General features: G+C 34.7%; 1 protein-coding gene across 6 annotated transcripts in view; it reads right to left on the minus strand.

The window, feature by feature from the left end:
- Window positions 1–842: 842 nt before the first annotated feature.
- Window positions 843–18,946, minus strand: part of LOC145991202 (uncharacterized) — a 72,171-nt gene continuing 54,067 nt past the window's right edge. For 5 of the 6 annotated variants that reach the window (XM_083127099.1, XM_083127100.1, XM_083127097.1 and 2 more), the window contains 12 exons: window positions 18,776–18,826; window positions 18,410–18,460; window positions 16,599–16,640; window positions 14,300–14,344; window positions 13,428–13,475; window positions 11,830–11,895; window positions 10,995–11,021; window positions 7,782–7,841; window positions 5,784–5,849; window positions 2,419–2,469; window positions 1,602–1,671; window positions 843–1,053 (listed from right to left, as the gene is read on the minus strand). In XM_083127099.1, coding sequence (XP_082983225.1) covers window positions 1,649–1,671; window positions 2,419–2,469; window positions 5,784–5,849; window positions 7,782–7,841; window positions 10,995–11,021; window positions 11,830–11,895; window positions 13,428–13,475; window positions 14,300–14,344; window positions 16,599–16,640; window positions 18,410–18,460; window positions 18,776–18,826 — 530 coding nt within the window. In that variant the 3' untranslated portion in view covers window positions 843–1,053; window positions 1,602–1,648. The remainder of the gene's footprint in view (window positions 1,054–1,601; window positions 1,672–2,418; window positions 2,470–5,783; window positions 5,850–7,781; window positions 7,842–10,994; window positions 11,022–11,829; window positions 11,896–13,427; window positions 13,476–14,299; window positions 14,345–16,598; window positions 16,641–18,409; window positions 18,461–18,775; window positions 18,827–18,946) is intronic. The other variant, XM_083127098.1, reaches the window with a different exon arrangement.

Raw genomic sequence — 18,946 nt, forward strand, 5'->3', positions numbered from 1 at the left:
AACAACAATCAGTTTTGGGGCGTCCATTCAAAAACTGTTGAAAAACAACATATTTTTGCCACGAATTCTGTTCGAAACCTATGAAACGAGGTGTCACCATTTTACCCTTAAAATGTTTGAGTTACCTTGCAAGAAGGGAAAACCACATATGATCGAAAATATCACCCATCGACTATCACCCATCGACCCATGCATTTTGGTAAATTGACGTTGCCAGATTCTGAACTTCATGCACTCACGAACCTTTAGCCGCACGCTGTGTTTTGAAGTCTCCATGACAACGAATGATGAAGAGAATCTCTCAACTTACCGAGAGTTAACGTCGCTTATTTTTTTCAATGACTGAAGTGAAAGAAAGCATTCTCTCGGGTTATTGAACAGATAAATTCATGAGAATATTTCGATCTTTGAAGAGACCAAGAAATTTCGACTTCAGAAACTTGCTCTCTATGCTAAGAGGAGTGAAATATTTACAGAACTCACGCCTTTACCAAAATACATAACCGAGCAAAACAAAACTGCATTGATTACTGATTTTTTTATTAAACGCAACATACAGGGTGGGCACAAAGTCGCTTTCCCCAATACATGATGAAATCTTGTTTTGGGAAAAGCGACTTTGTGCCCACCCTGTGTTATGACAAACACTACTTTTTTTCAAATAACAGAAAAAATCATTTATTTATTCAATAACTCATTTATTAATCTTTCTTTGTTTATTATTAGTGACAATGTGTGTCCGCCAGCGCTAAACACAATGAATCAAATGATTTATTAAAATTATGTATGAAAAATACAAATGTAACATAGAAGGATATATGTAAGCAGTAAAGTTCACAGGAAATAATTAAATAAAATTTATTTGTAGCAGACTTAAGAAGTAAACTTAAGAATATAATCAAATTCAGATTCAGGGAGAGATATTTTGTATTTTCAAAACTAAAAGCCACTTTTTACTAGAAAAGTATTATATTAATATGAAACCAACATGTTAATTTCTCGTCTGCGGAGCCAATTCTACACTCTCCTCTTGCACGAATGTCTATGTAATCCCTGAAAAAAATATTACATTATATAATTAGATTTATATAAATATACACTTAGATTACGTTTTTGCTTGTGGTGCAAGACAAAGCCATAAATATAAAGGTGAAGAAATAGATATACTACTAACATATTTAAAAAATTACGTAGATTGTTTTTCCTGTTTTTTTGACAGTTTCAAAATATTGAAAATGTGATTAAATTTTCAACAACAGTGTGCAGTCTTTCTTTTCATTGAATTTCAGTCAACAGATTTGGTGTCAATAACCGCGATTGACTAAAATACTCCTGATAACCAAGAGGTTAACTTTATCTCCTTGTAATCAAAGAATTCCAGATGCGTTTCCCAGTGAGAGCACAATACAGTGATTCGGTTCCCACAATTTATTAGAAGCTGCTTTACAAAGAGAAGACTTAAGTGAACACTTTATTTCTTGTTAATAAAATATTGAAATCATAAAATATATAGCCAAACACGTAATTGATGAATAGAGATTAATGATTACTTAAATTGAAATATATATTGTTGTTTGATGTAAATAATAATTTACACTTACTACCTTCAATTTTCGTGTTATTTCGTAACACATTTTCCACTATTCACCTATCTTGAAAATTCATTTGGATCTGAAAAAAATATGTTTTATTACAACTCAATTGAAATTATTGAAAAATATTTTACAAACTTTATTTCAGAAAGGATGGAAGTAATTGTATATTATACATGCACAACCAACATCAAGGTTTCTCGTTACCATGCATGCATGCCTGCTTTCACATCGTGTAGAAGAAATACTGTACACATTTCGTTGAGTTATACCGAAATTTCTGCAACAGGATTAGATGTGTTTCTTTGTTTCGCTATTGTGAAGTTACAGAGATACATTTTGCATATGCTAACGTGCAAAATGAACTAGGAGAACATTACTAGTTAAAATAAATTCAAAGTTTAAAGTTAAGTCATGTGCATTAGGTCCGATGATGTTTGCCATTGAATGGATATGTCTTGGTTATGTGTTATCCTCCATGGAGGTGTGGTTAGTGTAATACTCTACGTTCTAGGGCCCCTCAGTTTGAATCCTTTGTAAGGCATTTTACCACGTCATCACTAATCTCTTTCGTGGTGATTATGCAAGATGGATATCAGTGCTACGTAAATTAACCAAAATAGGATGAGCAGCAGTCTCTACCTAACTCACTTACACCTTACATTACATTACATTATGGTGGTTTAAAAAATATACTACCATCCCCGAGTTAATAATTTCAAATTTTGTATGAAGATAAATACCTTCTACAACATGTGTATATTAATACATTCACCACAAGTATCCAAACATTATAAAATTTAATCATTATGAGAGAAACACGTACCTTGAAAATTGTCGAATTCGTTGAAGCCCTTCTGAATATCATTCCATATATCTGTGGATATGAAAGAAATATTTTTACTTAACTTAGAATCTGTTTGGGCGAACTAGAAATTGAGATTGTATCTCTACACCCACCCCATATGGTTTCATAGTATGTTGCAATGAGCAACGGCAGTACATGAAGTTATACTATTCAAATGACCAAGTATTATATATACGTATGTATACGTATGTATCAGCCCTGGCCCATATCCATGGTTGAAGTTTTTGCTTGCGATGACGTGTAACCGGCCAAGTGAATGCATCACTTCAATGTGAAGTCACGTGAAATGACAGAACGACAGTGCTGCAGTATGCAGACATTAAACACCAGAACAAGAACACTGTCTAGATGAGGATGTGTACTGCAGGTTGTGGAAAAGGAGACACGATAGCCACTAACGCCGTCAAACGGTTGGGCGGGAACTTTACGTCTCATACCATGAAGAAGTAATAGGGTCTGAGCTGATTATGTCCTTTGCGATTAGTTCACTCAGAATTAATTCACTTCATCAAATGATTTACTAAATCTCATCAATTTACATTGTCGAGTTCATTATTTGTGTTCTTCTTGGTTTAGGTTCAACATCTTCTCCGAAGAGAAAATTATGATAATTTCTTTGTTTTCCTTGTCCCTGTACAACCAGGGTCAAGAAAGTCAGTAATAAGGTGTGTTATATACAGTGTACACCTATAGATTGAATTGTATCTTCTTCAAGTATGATGTATAAAGAAAAAAATCTGCCGGAGAACTAAGTGAGGTGAGTGTACATTTTCATATTACTTTTATACTGAAAACAGAAGCAAAGAAACCTGCGCAGACTCGCGACTCCTGTGCACCGTACTCCAGTGTGGAGGGCAGGGGGAGAGTGGAGCATGCTCTCTTATAGCCCGAGTTGAACGGAAGAGGAGGAAGGTGCGCGGGGACTTTTCGACGAAGGTTCTTTTCCTTGTGGTCGCTCTTATAAGTAAGGGGAACTGTGATTGGTCATTCATCTATTTTATCACTTCCTCATCATCTCAATTTACTTAAATGGCCGGAAGAGCAAAGTAAATTTATCAAATATAAATGCAAACACGTACAGTTTAATAAATAACCAAAATAGAATGAAAAATTAGCAGTTTGTATTTTTATTGCTTTATGTGAATATGTAGGGAAAAACGAGAGAGAATTGTACACCAATGCCAAAAGAAATGGTAGGCGAATTGCCCATCACCATTTTCCTCCAGTCTGTTTTCCCCAATCTGGTGATCACAAATTGAAAGAAGCAGAGGACAACATCTGCTTTCCATTATTTAAAACAACACAGGATGTAGAACAAGAAAAATGAAAATAGCGATGGACAATTTGCCTACTATTATCTATCTCTTCAAGAATAAAAATATATCTAAATTTAGAACCACACTAAGGAGCTTGCTAATGTAATATTTGTTTTATAGAAGATTATTTGTGTCACATTTTCCATTAATGGACATTAACTTTAAAACTTTTCTTTTATTACAAAATACACTACATTACTTCTTAACTTTCTTAAATTATTGTTTTTTTTACTAATTTAATAGATATAACTAGACTTTAGGTTAATTTCCTTGTATTCGAAATTAGACATTAATATTATTGACATATCCCATATCAAACTTCGTGTATATTTTGTGCTTACAAAATATCGACACGAAAGTTGTATTAATCATTTTACACATAGGTAAATTTCTACTGCAGATAGGTAGAAAGGTGGAAAAAATGTGCCCTTGTATTTTAACCTGAGACAGCAGTGGCGTGCCCAGGATTTTTCGCAAGGGAGGGGTTACGTACACTATTTTTGGTAGTCATCCCTCATTTTGCCATATTTTCCTACATTTGACGTTCTTTTTTTTAGGGATACTGGGCCAAAGTGGGGGGGGGGTTATAACCTCCACCAACTCCCCCTTGGGCACGCCACTGCCTGAGAGAATGAAATATTACATCATGCCAAGTTTGCGTGAAAGCAAAGTTGAACAGTATTACATTTCATGTTAGGCAGACTTTGATATATTCGCGGAAACATGTTGTGCACTGAAGAAAAAATACAAGTGCATAGCCTAGTGTAAATATAGCGTACATAAATGCTCATTTGAACTTTTCTTTTCTGGTATGCACAGTATATTATGTTCAACGTACTTGGAAGATGTATCTTGTGCTGAACTAAAATAAATAATAATAACAAGTGGTGTGCGGTATCTCGAAAAGTCGGGACCGGGATCGGAAAGAAAAATTCAGTCCCGATCCCGACTTCAGCAAATGAATTTCCCTACTTTTCTGGATCCCGAGCAGTCGGGAAATACCGAATGGTCATTTTAAAACGATATTAATTCTTGACGTTTGCTACATTGCAATTGTCTGGAACTTACCGGAAATTGTTAGTTTTCATTCCAGAAATGCAAAGACAATCACTTAAGGTGAAAATAACGTGTAGAACTTGAAATTTCCAGAGCCTCGGGAAATTTCCGAAATTTTCCGTCCAGAAAATTTCCCGACTAGTCGAGAAATTGCGAATATTTCCCGTCCCGAATGTCGGGATTTAAAAAAATTACCGTTCCGATCAATAATATTCTGTCCTGCATAACAATAAGTACCCATCGATATTTATTTTCAATTTGTCTGAAGCCACAAAATGTAAATGGGCTTAAATGCTCGTTTCTGGCATGGTTTCCTATCTGCATAGTGCAACACTAGCGCATAGATCTGGAATTCATTTCATGGATAAATTCACCTCTTACAGTCGTTTTCATCACGAGTAAACAACAACGGAGTAAGCTGGTCTAAATGCAGCAAAATTTGGTTGAATTTGACTTTCTAAATAATGAAGTGGAAGGAAATGTATTTCTAAATAAGTAACCTTTATTGGTTTTGACTTTCTACATAAGGAAATGTAAATAAATTTGTTTCTTAATAAGTAAGATAAGTTGATTGTGACTTTCTAAATAATTAAGTGTGTGGAAATTTGTTTCTAAATGTGTAACTTTTGTTGATTCTGACTTTCTAAATAATGAAGTATATAGAAATGTGTTTCTAAATAAGTAACTTCGGTTGAATTTTGACTTTCTAAAAATGAAGTGTAAGGAAATTTGTTTCTAAATACGTTACCTGGTTGATCTTCATTTCTAAATAATGATGTGTAAGGAAATTAGTTTCTTAATAAGTAACGTTGGCTGAATTTCTATATAATGATGAGTAAGTGTAAGGAAATTAGTTTCTAAATAAGTAACCTTTGTTTGAATTTGATTTAATAATGAAGTGTATGGAAATTGGTTTCTAAATAAGAAACCTTTCTTGATTTTGCAACTCACCTTTTAGATCATATTCGTACACGACATAATCATATTCGTCGTCACCTTCTGGTGGTGCTCCTCCTCCTAGAAATAGGGTACAATATTAGTAAGCAAAATATAGGAGGAACCACTTTTAACATTCATTCACTCAACAACCAAGATAGTACATACAGTAAGCTTGCGTCAAGGTTGCAACAAGCTTTTCATGGAAAGTGAAAAGCTTGCATCACGCTTGTATCTAGCTTGCCGTAAACATATCTACAACGTGTTCGAGTACCTTGAAATAAAAAGGGGTCCTGGGTTCGATTCCCGGTGGAGGCACATAGTGATTCGGATCCCACTTTGAACTGTAAGTCCAATCCCGATTAGGCCTTACTGTGCACAAAGTGGACTTAAAACCAAATCAATCAATTAAACACCTTGAAATCAATGAATCTCGGGTTTGATCGTCGATGTAGGCACATTCTACATTAATTCGGAACTCAGTTGAAACTGTTTGGTTTAAGTTGATGTTTTAAGTCCACTCTGTGCACAGTAAGGCTAATCCGGACTGGACGTACAGGTTAAAGTGGAATCCGAACCACTATGTGCCTCCACCGGGTATCGAACCCGGGACCCCTTGATTACAGTTGAAACTGTGCACCGAATCCAAATTAGTCTGTCTGAACAAGAAGTGAATTTAAAACGAATTTCTTTTGTCGTTCTAATTTGATGACAATCATAAGAGGATAAAAAATAATGATTCAGTAAATTATCTATTTGTCGGTTAATGGATGTTTAATTTAGTAAAATTTTATTGTTTACTAACGATGTAACAACTCTATTTAAGAATTAGTAGTTATATGTCCCAAAAAATATTTTAGGAACATGGAAAGTATGATTTTATTTGTTGTTAGAAAGTATTTTGATAAACATTCTCTGGAATTCGAATGAAAAAGATGTTCGATTATCTATCCAATGCAAATAAAGATATTAAAGATATTTCTATATTCCATTAAGTAAATGTAGATGAACAATATGTATTATGGACGTATAAGTTAAGAACAAACAACGGTTGTTCTTTCAATTTAGTTTCTGTAATCTGAAAGAAAGCTGAGAGAATTGACAGTGACCCTTCTGGCCCAGATATGTGAAAATTATCTCTGCCAAATAAGAAAGGAACTGTAGTACCGTCCATTTATGGTCATCTATATCTATCCTCATTAAATTTGTACATTTATTTACATTACATTACATCTCACGCAGCACCAAATTGTGTTATACTTCGTACTACATTACGTATATTTTAGTACTCTACAGGGTGGCTCAAAAAGTCACTTAACACACCCGGTACAAGGCCTCTGCAGCGCGCAACGTGGAAATGGTGATGACCAATCGTTATCAGGCCAAGGGGGAACCACATTGATGCCACCCGCGCAGTTTGCGGCCATCTTGATGGCCGCCATCTTGAATTCAACTTCAGAATTTTAAATTGAAAGGGGGTGATATGATATATCAAATCAGGCTAGAATTTCACGAGAAATGCAATGGTGAAGGTTTTTTCGACGTATCTTTAACCAGTAAAAAGTTATGACTGAATTCTTGTACCAATTTGCTCCTTTTCGAGGTGTTAGAAAAATGCCTTAAAATTTGTTTAGCGCATCGGTAATGCATCGAGATCAAAGTGATGTCTAGGGAGAGAAGTTCACATGCCATTGCACACGATTTTAATCGGATACATCCACGAAGAGCTGCGCATTATGAATGGTTGTCACGAACAATTTACAGTGTGAAGCTTCCATTGAATTAAAAGTCCTTCACAGTGACAAGGCTAATGTTTATGTTCATAAGGAAGTTCCCCCTTGGCCTGGCAACGATTGGTCATCACCATTTCCACGTTGCGCACTGCAGTGGCCTTGTACCGAGAGTGTTAAGTGACTTTTTGAGCCACCCTGTATATACTCCAGGCAAAGAAATGAAAACATATGTTGGAATATTGAGAAACGACATATTGCCAATTTGAATTATTGCACTTACCACCTATCCAGCTCGGGGTACTTGGACCACTACCTCGAGACGCTGATCGCATACCTGATCCTACCGAAAATAATAAATAAGAATAAATATTGACAATGAAAACAGTTATTACACAGAAAAGAAAACTGCACCAAGTTTGATTTATGCATTTTGAATGCGCCTACTTATACAACTCTACGTGAATTCTTGGTTTCAAGGTTATTAGTTGATCAAAACTTCTCACTTGATGTATTTTTAATGTCCTTTCCATTGCATCATTTCTTCATACAACTAGTTTACTTGCCACGTATTATTACCTGCTTATTAATTGATTTCTTCTTGCTAAAAATCTTGAAAACAAATTCTCTCAGGTAGTAATTTCATAATGACAGACACGGAATACATTGCTCCATTTCCCCCACAAGGGAAACATTCTTAACAACAAGATTGACTAATTGTATAATAAGAATTTATATGAACTTAGTTTTGTCTGGTAGAAAGTTTATAAAATATTGAATTTTACTGCATATTCAATACACCTAGACCTTTCTTGAGATCATAGCTTTTATACCATTGTTGCGTTAATTTATGTGTGTACATTGGCAATGTTCTAGGTTTTTTAATGTCAAGACGCATAGCTAATTTATAATCATAATAAGTTATTATTTCATATAAAAGTCCTAAAAATATTGCATTTGTAATTTAATTTCATTAACGTTCATTAAATTATGCATTCACTCTCACTAGAGAAAAATCTTATGAACGGTTTCGTGAAAAACATTGTACTTCATTGATGGAAACTTATACAAAATAATGAAAGCTTGACTGATTTATATTTGCATGTCTTATTTAAACATAACGTAATTTACAACAATATTTCTATCTTAATATAGCTTTCGTAATAATTAATTCTTAATTTTTAACTAAAACACAATTGTAAATATCATAAAAGCAAATTATGCAAACAAACTATTCTTCATCTTATTATTAGTAGTAGTAGTAGTAAAATGTTGCTGAATGTTGCTGGTATTAGTATGTATTCGCATGCCGGGAATTTTTCACCACAAAAATTTTTATCCCGACAGAAGATATAAAATTTCATCCCTGCCAGGAATGTTTTTATCCCCGCCAAAGAAAATAGAATTGAAAATATATGCGTAGTGTACCATTTCTTAACTGGGACAAACACCCCTGAGAAATCATTCAGGAAAACAGTTAATTAACCTTTGAAACAATTGTATCCTGCTTCGCGCCTGAAGTTTTCTGTCCATTGCCAAATAAAGTACAAAGGTCTACCGCAATGGCAAGAGTTGGAGGTACGTACATCACATTTCTTGCCGTACGCCGTCATTGAGTTGAAAACGCAATGGATATTCGGTCAAATTTTCTCGGCGTTACTAGTTCAAGAGCTCTTCTTGTGTGTGGGTTTTTTTTTTTAGAACGTAAATATAGGCGAGTGTGTGACAAGTGAGACCCCTTAAGAAAAGTAAGGTTATTGTGTGAACATTATTTATTTGAGAAGAAACAAACTTTTAGCAGTGTACACGTAGATCAGTTATGAACATTTCCATCTAGCTCAAATGCAAAAAAAAAAAAAAAAAATTATTAGCTTATTGTTAAAAATTTGAAACAAATCAAGTCAGCATGTGGACGCACATGCCACACCGTGTGGAGCAAATGAGATCAGCCAGATACAGAAACTGAACACTGAAACTTGGCAAATAACTTTCACCAGACAAACGTTCTAAATAACTTAAACCATGTGTCCAGATTAATGGAAATATAACTGTCAGGTAACTTTTGTAGGGAGCTCTGGGGGGGGGGGGGGGATGCTGGGGAGTCCATCCGGCAGCAAAATTAAGTGGCAAGAGGAATGAGTGGGCATTCCCCACGACGAAAAGTTTAGCACGCATACTGCTCAATACACATGGAGGAATTACTAACGGTAGTAAAGCAACGAAAAATAACCTACCAGAGAATCGATCAACCTTGGAACAAGTGGAACCGTCTAAGATTCAAGGGGGATGCTTTTATCCCACCTGACAGGTTTTATTTACTCGACCCCTGTATACGAGTCTAACACCGTATGTCAGTATGAGGTTAATAAAGAGATATACAGGGTGAGCATAAAGTCTTTCCCTGATTATGAATATTTATATCTCAACTTCCACGATAGATAGACAAATACAACCTATGGCAATACATCAAGTTTTTTTTTCCATTTCTTTGTTTCGTCTGATTCTTATTCTGATTCCCATATCGTGGCCACCGCGTTCGCCGGACATAACCCCTCTTGACTTCTTTTATGGGGTTACGTTAAGGACACAGTGTTTAGTTCACCAGTTCCTGATATGCAAACTCTTCAGACACGAATACGGGATGCTATAGAGACGGTGACGGAAGAGATGTTGGCAAAGACGTGAAGATAAATTGAGTATCGCCTAGACGTTCTAATGGCAACAAAGGGAAGTGTACTGATGACAAAACATTATGAGTTAAGCTACCATTTCCAACAAACCGCATATCTGTATCTAGCATAGTTCTTAAGCAATAAAAGTTTGTAATCAGGGTAAGACTTTATGCTCACCCTGTATTATGTAATAAATATATTACAAGTTTTAAAAATTATTGACGAAATGGTATGCAGGCTTCTCAATACACCATAATCCTTATAAAGATAGCACATAATATATATATATATATATATATATATATATATATATACACATACACACATCATAATCCTTATAAAGATAGCACATAATATATATATATATATATATATATATACATACCTATAAAATCGTCAATATTCAAAGGAGCGTACAACTGCTTCACACACAGCCTCTCCAGCTTCCATGACTCAAACCAGCTTCTCGCGGCATCGTTCCCTGTCGTGGTCTACAATTTAGCTAGGGTGGACGCACTTGCCAAACCTGCCTCACTTGCCCCACCCTCCCCTACTGTTTCTAAATTACGTCTAAATGCTATCATAAGATTTAATGCCCTTAATACAGTAGAGTTTACTAACTGGAAAAATACAAATTTGCATTCCAAAAAAACCTACCCCTAACCCCCGGAAAAGAAATCACAAATATGACACTGATTGGGGGCATCCCCCACCAAAGCAAAAAGCTCAATTTGCACGCTGGTTTAATCTAATCATCTGGAATCCTTATCGTTGCCAAAAGTAGTAGGAAAACCACATAAAATAACAAAACCACAGTAGCTTACCTGGTCCTTTCTTCGATTTCCCTTTAGCTTCATTTGGTAAAAATAAATAAAATCAAGCATTAGTAATGCAATAGCAATATATTAACACATTGAAATAATTTAATAAAAATTCAGTTATTTCTATTTCTATTATTAATTATGGCTTCAAGCATAAATAAACAATTGTTTATTATGATTTTTGGATGACGTCAGTTTTTCTCGAGCGGGTTCCATTACATTGTAACAGACATATATCATAATTGACATTATTATATTTTTTGGCCCAATCTACCAACATTTCGTCGTACCAATTTCCAGCTCGAGTGGATTTATCTGTTTCTTTGTTACCCAGAGACAGTGTATATTTTGTTTTCACATTCCGATTTGTGTGAATAACATTTTCATGTAATGTTTTCCAAATGGCGTATTAGTTTCTACGGTGCGTTCAGTTTGAGTCGGGGCCGAGATGGCCCGTGACAGCAGACGGCGAGGCATGGCGCAGATGCCGCCTTTTTCGATCCATAACGTCCAGCTAATTTTTAGACACATATCTATAGCATGCAGACAGTTATATTTATATTGCATAACGAGTTGTAAAAGTTGTTCAGATTGGTTAAATTACTTAAAGATAAGGATAGTAATAAGTATAATTTATAGTAACTTGAAACAATTATCATGGATTAAACACATACGAAACTTTCTCCTTTAGTTGGTCAAATTAATTTTTAATTAATTAAAAAAAGGGTTGATTTACTATGTTCTAATTTTTTAACATTATGTTTTTTTTCTACTTCTGATATTCTTAATTGTACTATATTTTGGAGACTTAAAGCTATTCAAGGTTAGCATTACTTACATTGTTCGTCCATTTCTTCTGCGTACAGAACTATCTCCGGATTGTTCATTTCGTCTTCTGATATTCCTGCAAAATAGAAAAGTTATGTTTTGAATTTAATTATAAATCTTAAGATTAGCTACAATGAGTTTGCACTGTACGTTATATTATGAAACTTATTCGAAAATCGCTATAAAAATGTCAAATACCAGTTTGTAATGAATCTAGAGGTTAACACTGGGAGTTAACCCGATTCAAAATTGAAATTAGATTTCAGAGCCAAGGGATACTTGAAGTGCGACAAATCGTATTTTGACCAGCGTAGTGTGTGGCATCTCCGTAATTAGAAACGATGCAAGTGAATTGTTCATTACCAACTCAGGGTGTCTACTGGTCAAGAAAAATCAAGAAATCAACAGGTAGGTCAAAAAGTCAAGAATTTTTGCTATATTTTTTACAGTATAATGAATTTACATTGTTATATACCTGTACTGAGATTTGATAAAATTGAATATTTGGAAATCTGAAATTGAATTGAGTTGTGGTTAAGATTTGTTCACTTTGTTTCTTAAGAATTACATTCTTATGTGGTGTGTGAAGTTTTGTAAAAATATTAAGTAATGTGGCCATTCCCCATCCAGGACGAAGTCTAAAGCATTAATTTTTACATGCATTAATAATTAAAGCAAGTCTGAATCTCTTGCTAAAGTACAGCTTTAGTTTTCATCTCAACCAGCCTTGTGGTAGGGGTTTTCCATTGAATAGAAATAGATATTTTATTAAATTCCAACTATACCTAAATAGGGGGCGATTAAATACACGTTCGAAAAACGTCAAGAGAAAGGAATGAGAGGTCAAGAAAAAGTCATGAAAAAGTCACGAATTTTCGAGACACGCAACTGAAAAGTTTCGCTTGTCTCCATTAACAGTGAAGTAAAATGTAGAACAGATCTCTGTTACATCAGCTGCGCATATCTTTAGGATATAAGGAATAGAAGTATCAGAGAGCTTTAATCTCCATACTTATAATGGTAAAGGAGGAATATGTATAGGGGCAGACTGCGCACATATAGACAAGTTACTACCTAGTTATAGAGGATTAAATCAACAATTCATACGCAAAATACTCATCAGCCTGAACCATTCAGATTCCAGTATGCTGAGTTTTGTTTCAGTCCACTTAATGCACAGTAAGGGCAATTGGAACTGGACCTACAGTTTTAAGTGGAATCGGAACCAATCCGTACTTCTACTGGGTATCGAATCCGGGACTCCTTGATTACGAGACGACGATGTAACCACTACGCCGTCGGAGAGGTCCTTATGTACCACGTGAAAGAGATTGGCAGGAAATGTCATCGCTTACACACACTTTCACTTCTTGAATAATGGGTGCAATTTGATGCTGCAATCCATGGAGGAGTGTTCGTCCTAACGCGCTACGACACCAGAAGTTGCGGGTCAGAGCCCTGGTTAGGCAAGCTTCTGCCAATGTGCTTATCTATTTCTTCAGTTCATCATCCATTTACCTCCTCGCAATTAATCCAAAGGGGTAGAAAAGCGACGTATAGTATGCAGGTAGAAATATCTAGGTGATAATAAATTGTGATCATACTCACCAGTTAGGTCCTTGAAGAAACGGGCCTCAATGGGAGGGCTCTTGTCAACTGTAAGGGAGAGAAATATGCATCAAATTACAACACAGGATGAAGAGAGAAACATGAAGTGTAAATTACTAAATTCAGCCACGGCTACATTGCAATTTACCTTGCTACACTACCATATATGGGTAGAACTAAAATAAGAGTGTGTAAGTCAAGGGATGATCACCAGTCAGTCAATACGAGTCAAGACTTGACCTTGTCCAGTACAACGCCCTATCCATGGCAAATAAAAGCAGGAATATGTTTTGTGGACAACTTGCCTGTAAGATAATAATTAAAATATACATCACTAACCTCTATGTTGCTATTTACGAATGCTAACGTGATGAATTTTATTAATTGAAATCAGAATTAAATACTAATAAATTATTATACCAGTTCCTCTCATTATCAATTTCTTAAAAATAGATAACAAATAAAACAGTGGATAATCTCTGCTGTGTTCAACGAGACAGTACTGCTTTGTTTATTTGCCTTTTGTTTCCTTACCAACCAGTGTGCCAGAAACAACCAGCAAACTTTCACTATCAGTGATACCAACCAATGCCACTACTAAAATACTGGCGCTAAATTATAAGCCTTGATTTCATGGCTTTACTACGTTACATATATCTTTTTGGAGTGTAAAGTGACGCTAGCGCCACGTTATATTTTACTCGTTAATTGAATGGATGAAAGCACACTTGTAGAGTGCTAATTGCATTTCTTATTCTAAAATGATATACGTGATAAGATTTAAATAGTGCGTATAACTTTATTGTGGACAGGGTGTTCAATAATAGTTCATTTCAGTCCCTAAGTCTAACGAATAATTATATTAAACTCACCTCCAGGCATAACCTTTCCATTGTTGATGTCGTAGACCTCATTATCTGCAAAATTATTGTAAAATAATAATATTTGTCATATTTGAAGCAAGTGCATTAGAAAAATAAAACACGTTATGGAAAATAGCAGTCGCTTCTTTAGGCCCACTGAAAATTTGAAATCACCATGTTTTCTGTGATATTGTTTTAATGACATTATGCCTCATGATCTATTAGCATGTTTGTATTTGTCTGTAGACTTGATTGCGAAAAAAGTTGTTGCTTTTCATCTAAAGCGAAAAGAACATTATACCGGTACATATAGCCTATAGCAAAACTACACTCAACTATTGAACATTGTACTACTTCAAGATGTAACATAGCTTACAGCAAGCTGTGACGAGGAAAGTACATGTAAATCTGATAATTCATGTTGGAGAACTATTGTAACTTTTATTTCCACAGAGTGTACTTACAATTGAATAGCGTATACACCTTACGAAGACGAAACTGTTCTCCTTGTAATGGTCCTTTATTGGGACATTCCAGCGTTACAAGTGTGACATTTTACACACAAAATGTAAGGTTCTAGACATGATATTGGATTAAAATATTCATAATGAACTGATTTCATAGAATTATAAAGTACACTTTGTAGCGTATCCTAACAAATGCAAAAAACTTGAACAATGGCATAGGCTGAATGCATGAAAAACATTAACAAAAGTGTGTTACGTGTGTGGCACTTTACAAATGTAGCAAATATTGATTTCATTTGTCTGTGAAGCATTTAGGTAGTAACTTTTACTGGTGAAATGTGCAAATTAAACATCTAAACCATAATGCAATTAAAGACAATAATACGTTCCAAATTAATTCATTTTATTATTATTAACATAGAGTAGGACCACGTTTCGTAGAATGCTCCTTTTGTATATGCCTTGTAAGGTTAAATGCTTATTTTTTTCACCATTTATTGATTTGATTTAATTGTTGTTTAAAATCCACTTTGTGCACATAAAGGCTAATCGGGGACTGGACCTACAGTTTAACGTGGGATCCGAACCACTATGTGCCTCCACCGGGTATCGAACCCCGGACCCCTTGATTACAAGGCGACGACGCACCGGGGAGGCCACATTTATTTTGCAATATAACCGCCAACAATTCTTATACGGGTTGAATAAATTAACACACATCTGCAGAGATGATTATATAAATCATGTCAATGTTCTTATACTTGCATCAACCAACAGATGGAAGTTTTCATTGGTTGGAGTATTTTGAAAAGCGATCCTACGTGAATGTTAAGGAAAGATTTAATTGTAAATAATTGAATTTGGAGGGCAAACTGTTCATTACATTTTGTTTTATGCGTAATGAATACTTTCTTTAAAACCCACTTTTAGGGTTCAATTGTTTTCTATGTTGAATGAGAATGGGGGTATATATAAGTAATATCCGCTTCTTGGTCTAATTAGTACGTTACTTCTGGGTCTTCGGGCGGTTGATCAAGCTATTTCTTTCGAAGTAAGTTTGGTTTTAATTCTATTTACTTTTTGAATGCACCTCATCAATAGATCACCATAATTAAGAATGTTTCTTCAAGTAGATATCAGTCTTTGGGCTACCTTATTCCAATTACGTTCAGCATATCTGCTTTGTTGTTAATTAGGCTGATAGATCAAAAACAGAAATAATTACTATGTGTACTGAACCGTATATCCCATGAGGTATAACTATGATATCGTCCCACCAAGCATTGATACGTGAGTCAATTGGCCAATCAGCATCACTTATCCATTCCTGGTTGGCTCTTACGCAGACATCTTTGCTGCTGAAGAGAGATAGGCGGTAAAACCTTCTAATAACCTTGGGTAAAACAAACAGTGTGATGGACTGCAGTAAATACCAGCTAATTTTGTATCAATGTACGAGCCATAATGCAATTAAAACAATACATCATATGTTCAGTACGTATGCAGCTTCTACCTTATACACTATTAGCACGAGAAATATCATAAAGTGTTGAGTTATTATGGTAAATGTTACATTGTTTCTCGGAATGTGTACATTAAAGTCCACCTTTTCTACACATCATTTGTAGTGTGTAGTATGTTGAGCGTAGTTACATGGTGCAAAACTGTAGAGTAATTGTTGCGTAGGGTTAGTCTTGATGAACGTACATCGAGAACCTTTTTGTAATTTGTATCTGTATGTAAAATTATTATGTTTAAATTGTCACCACTTAATGCAATTTTGTTGAACAATTAATTTGGTGTTTATGTTGTTGTGTACAAGTCCTAGCCTTAATACTTACTTCCTTCTGCATCATGTTTCTGGAGAGCGATGAATTTATGTTCTGAAAGAGAGAAAAAGTATATATTAAATTAGGCAACTGTTCCGATCATTTTATGATTTTTTTTCAAATTATCCTAGCAGAAAGACTAATTATCATAGAAGTTTGGAAATCATTGTCACACGAAATTTGAACCTTCCTTAAAGTAATGAGTACTGTTTGGATTTCGAAAAAAAGTTATTTATGTTTAAAAAAACAACTTAAAAATTACCTTATGCAAAGCATGCGTGCTTCCCATGGACAATGTATTTTCCATTGACAAGCGACTGTAAGTATAGTAGACTAGTGGGAATTAATGTAGAAGTAAATCGAAATCTTAGTAGAATTCATTTAGGGATTTTATTTTAATGCTAAGAGAACCAAACCTGGGCTGTATAACCTAACTACGAAAACATATATTGAACAAAATCTTAAGTAATCGCAAAAACTCCGCAATATGTGTTAACAGAAGTAAATCGAAATCGAACCAGGTTAAAATTGCATTCGTAACATGATGAAATCGCAATAGAACAAAAGGAACTTGGGCCTTAAATTAATTTTAAATTAACAAGGTTTTTAAGTTGCCATAATCTTAAGTTAAAACCAAGTATATATCCCTATCACAGTCCAATAAATGTATCTATACGCTGTCTGTGTTTGTAACAATGTCGCACACATCTTACTGTGAATATAGAGCCTCCCCGATGGTGTAGTGGTAACGTCGACGCCTTATAGTCAAAGGGACCCAGGTTCTATACCCGGTCGATTCACATTGAACAGTGGTTCGGATCCCACATTAAACTGTAGATCCAGTATTAGAGTGGACTTAAAACTACAATTCAACATTTACTGTGAATGTAATCTGGATTAAGGCGTCTGAATTTTTCTTGACAGATCTTTTAACAGAAGTACCAAATAGTTTTTTTTGGAACAGATTGCTTCTTCAGAGCAGTGGAAAAATTCTGAGGATAGCATGGAAATCTGTTAAAACAACAAGTCTAGCGTGAATGATGTGATAATTGAAATGATTAATAAAATTAATTTTCTAACGATAGAGTGAATGAAGACTGACTGAAAATATTTTTCTTCAGCAGACATGAACTATTTCGACCGCAGTTCATTTTACACATCCTTCATCCTTTTGTCTGTATATTTCACTTCTCTCTATCTCTCTCTGTCTTTCATTCTTTCTTCACCTCTCTCATCCTGTACTCTGTCACTATCATTTCTTTATGACTGTCACACTCTCTGTCTTTCTGTTCTCTTCCTTCCTCTTTGCCTCTCTGTTTTTCTGTCCCTTTTCTTTCTCTCATCTCTCTCACACACACAAACACAAACTCTCTCTCTCTCTCTCTCTCTCTCTCCCTCCCTCCCCTCACACGTTTCTTTACAGCTGTCGTTTTCTGTCTCAGTTTATCCTCTCTCACCCTCTATCGCTATCACTCTCTCTTTGTGTGTGTGTCTTGTCTCCTTCACCACTCACTTTTCTCCTATCTTATCAGTTTTTCTCTCGTAGGACATTATGTTTTATTCATTTAATACGTAAATTCTTCTCAGCTAAAAATTTTATTGTATTGCTGAAAGTTTTAACATCACATGTTTTGTGCAACTTGTAACTCGGCTCTGAAAATAGTTTTACGTTTTCTCAACACAGCTTAGTAACAAATATTCTTAATTTTAATCTCAAATTGATTGAAAATAGTAAAGATGAGTGTGTCTGTCACTAGTTACTTTCCACCCGTTCTAGTAACTATATGTTTTTATTATTGATTATAAATTATTAAATTACTTACTTTTGGTATCGTTAGGTGTCCCGATAAACGTTGTTATCTTCTTTGGATCATCTGCCAATAATAAAATAACATCAGGGACAGACTATAAAAAGTTTTGGTACATAATAATATGCATGATCTTTAAATTAGCAAAACCGATTACAGCTAATACAGTAATAAACATAGTATTCTGCTAGTTAGCATTGTAACGTTTTGTAACAAGCTCATATATTTATCTGTAAATATTTTGTATAAAATTCAACAGAAATGACGCATTTAGATCTGTTCTTGAGAATGATTTCTAAAACAAATTGCAAAGTTAGGGATTCTGAATGTTATAATAGTAATAAATTAACATTAGTTAATTAATAATAACTAATATCTTACCAAGTTTTTCCTTCTTCTTCTTTACAACCGTACGAATCTTTACAGATTTATCTGTAAATACAAACAACGTTAAAAATATTACAAATTGTTCAATTACAATAAATTCTCAGTAGCGTACGATATCTTTGATCATTCTTTGACTTCGAAATTTATCACTTATGTAGATTACTT

The sequence above is a fragment of the Lepisma saccharinum genome, chromosome 8 (genome assembly GCF_977018435.1).
Source record: "Lepisma saccharinum chromosome 8, izLepSacc3.1, whole genome shotgun sequence".
In the NCBI taxonomy this organism is placed as follows: Eukaryota; Metazoa; Arthropoda; class Insecta; order Zygentoma; family Lepismatidae; genus Lepisma; species Lepisma saccharinum.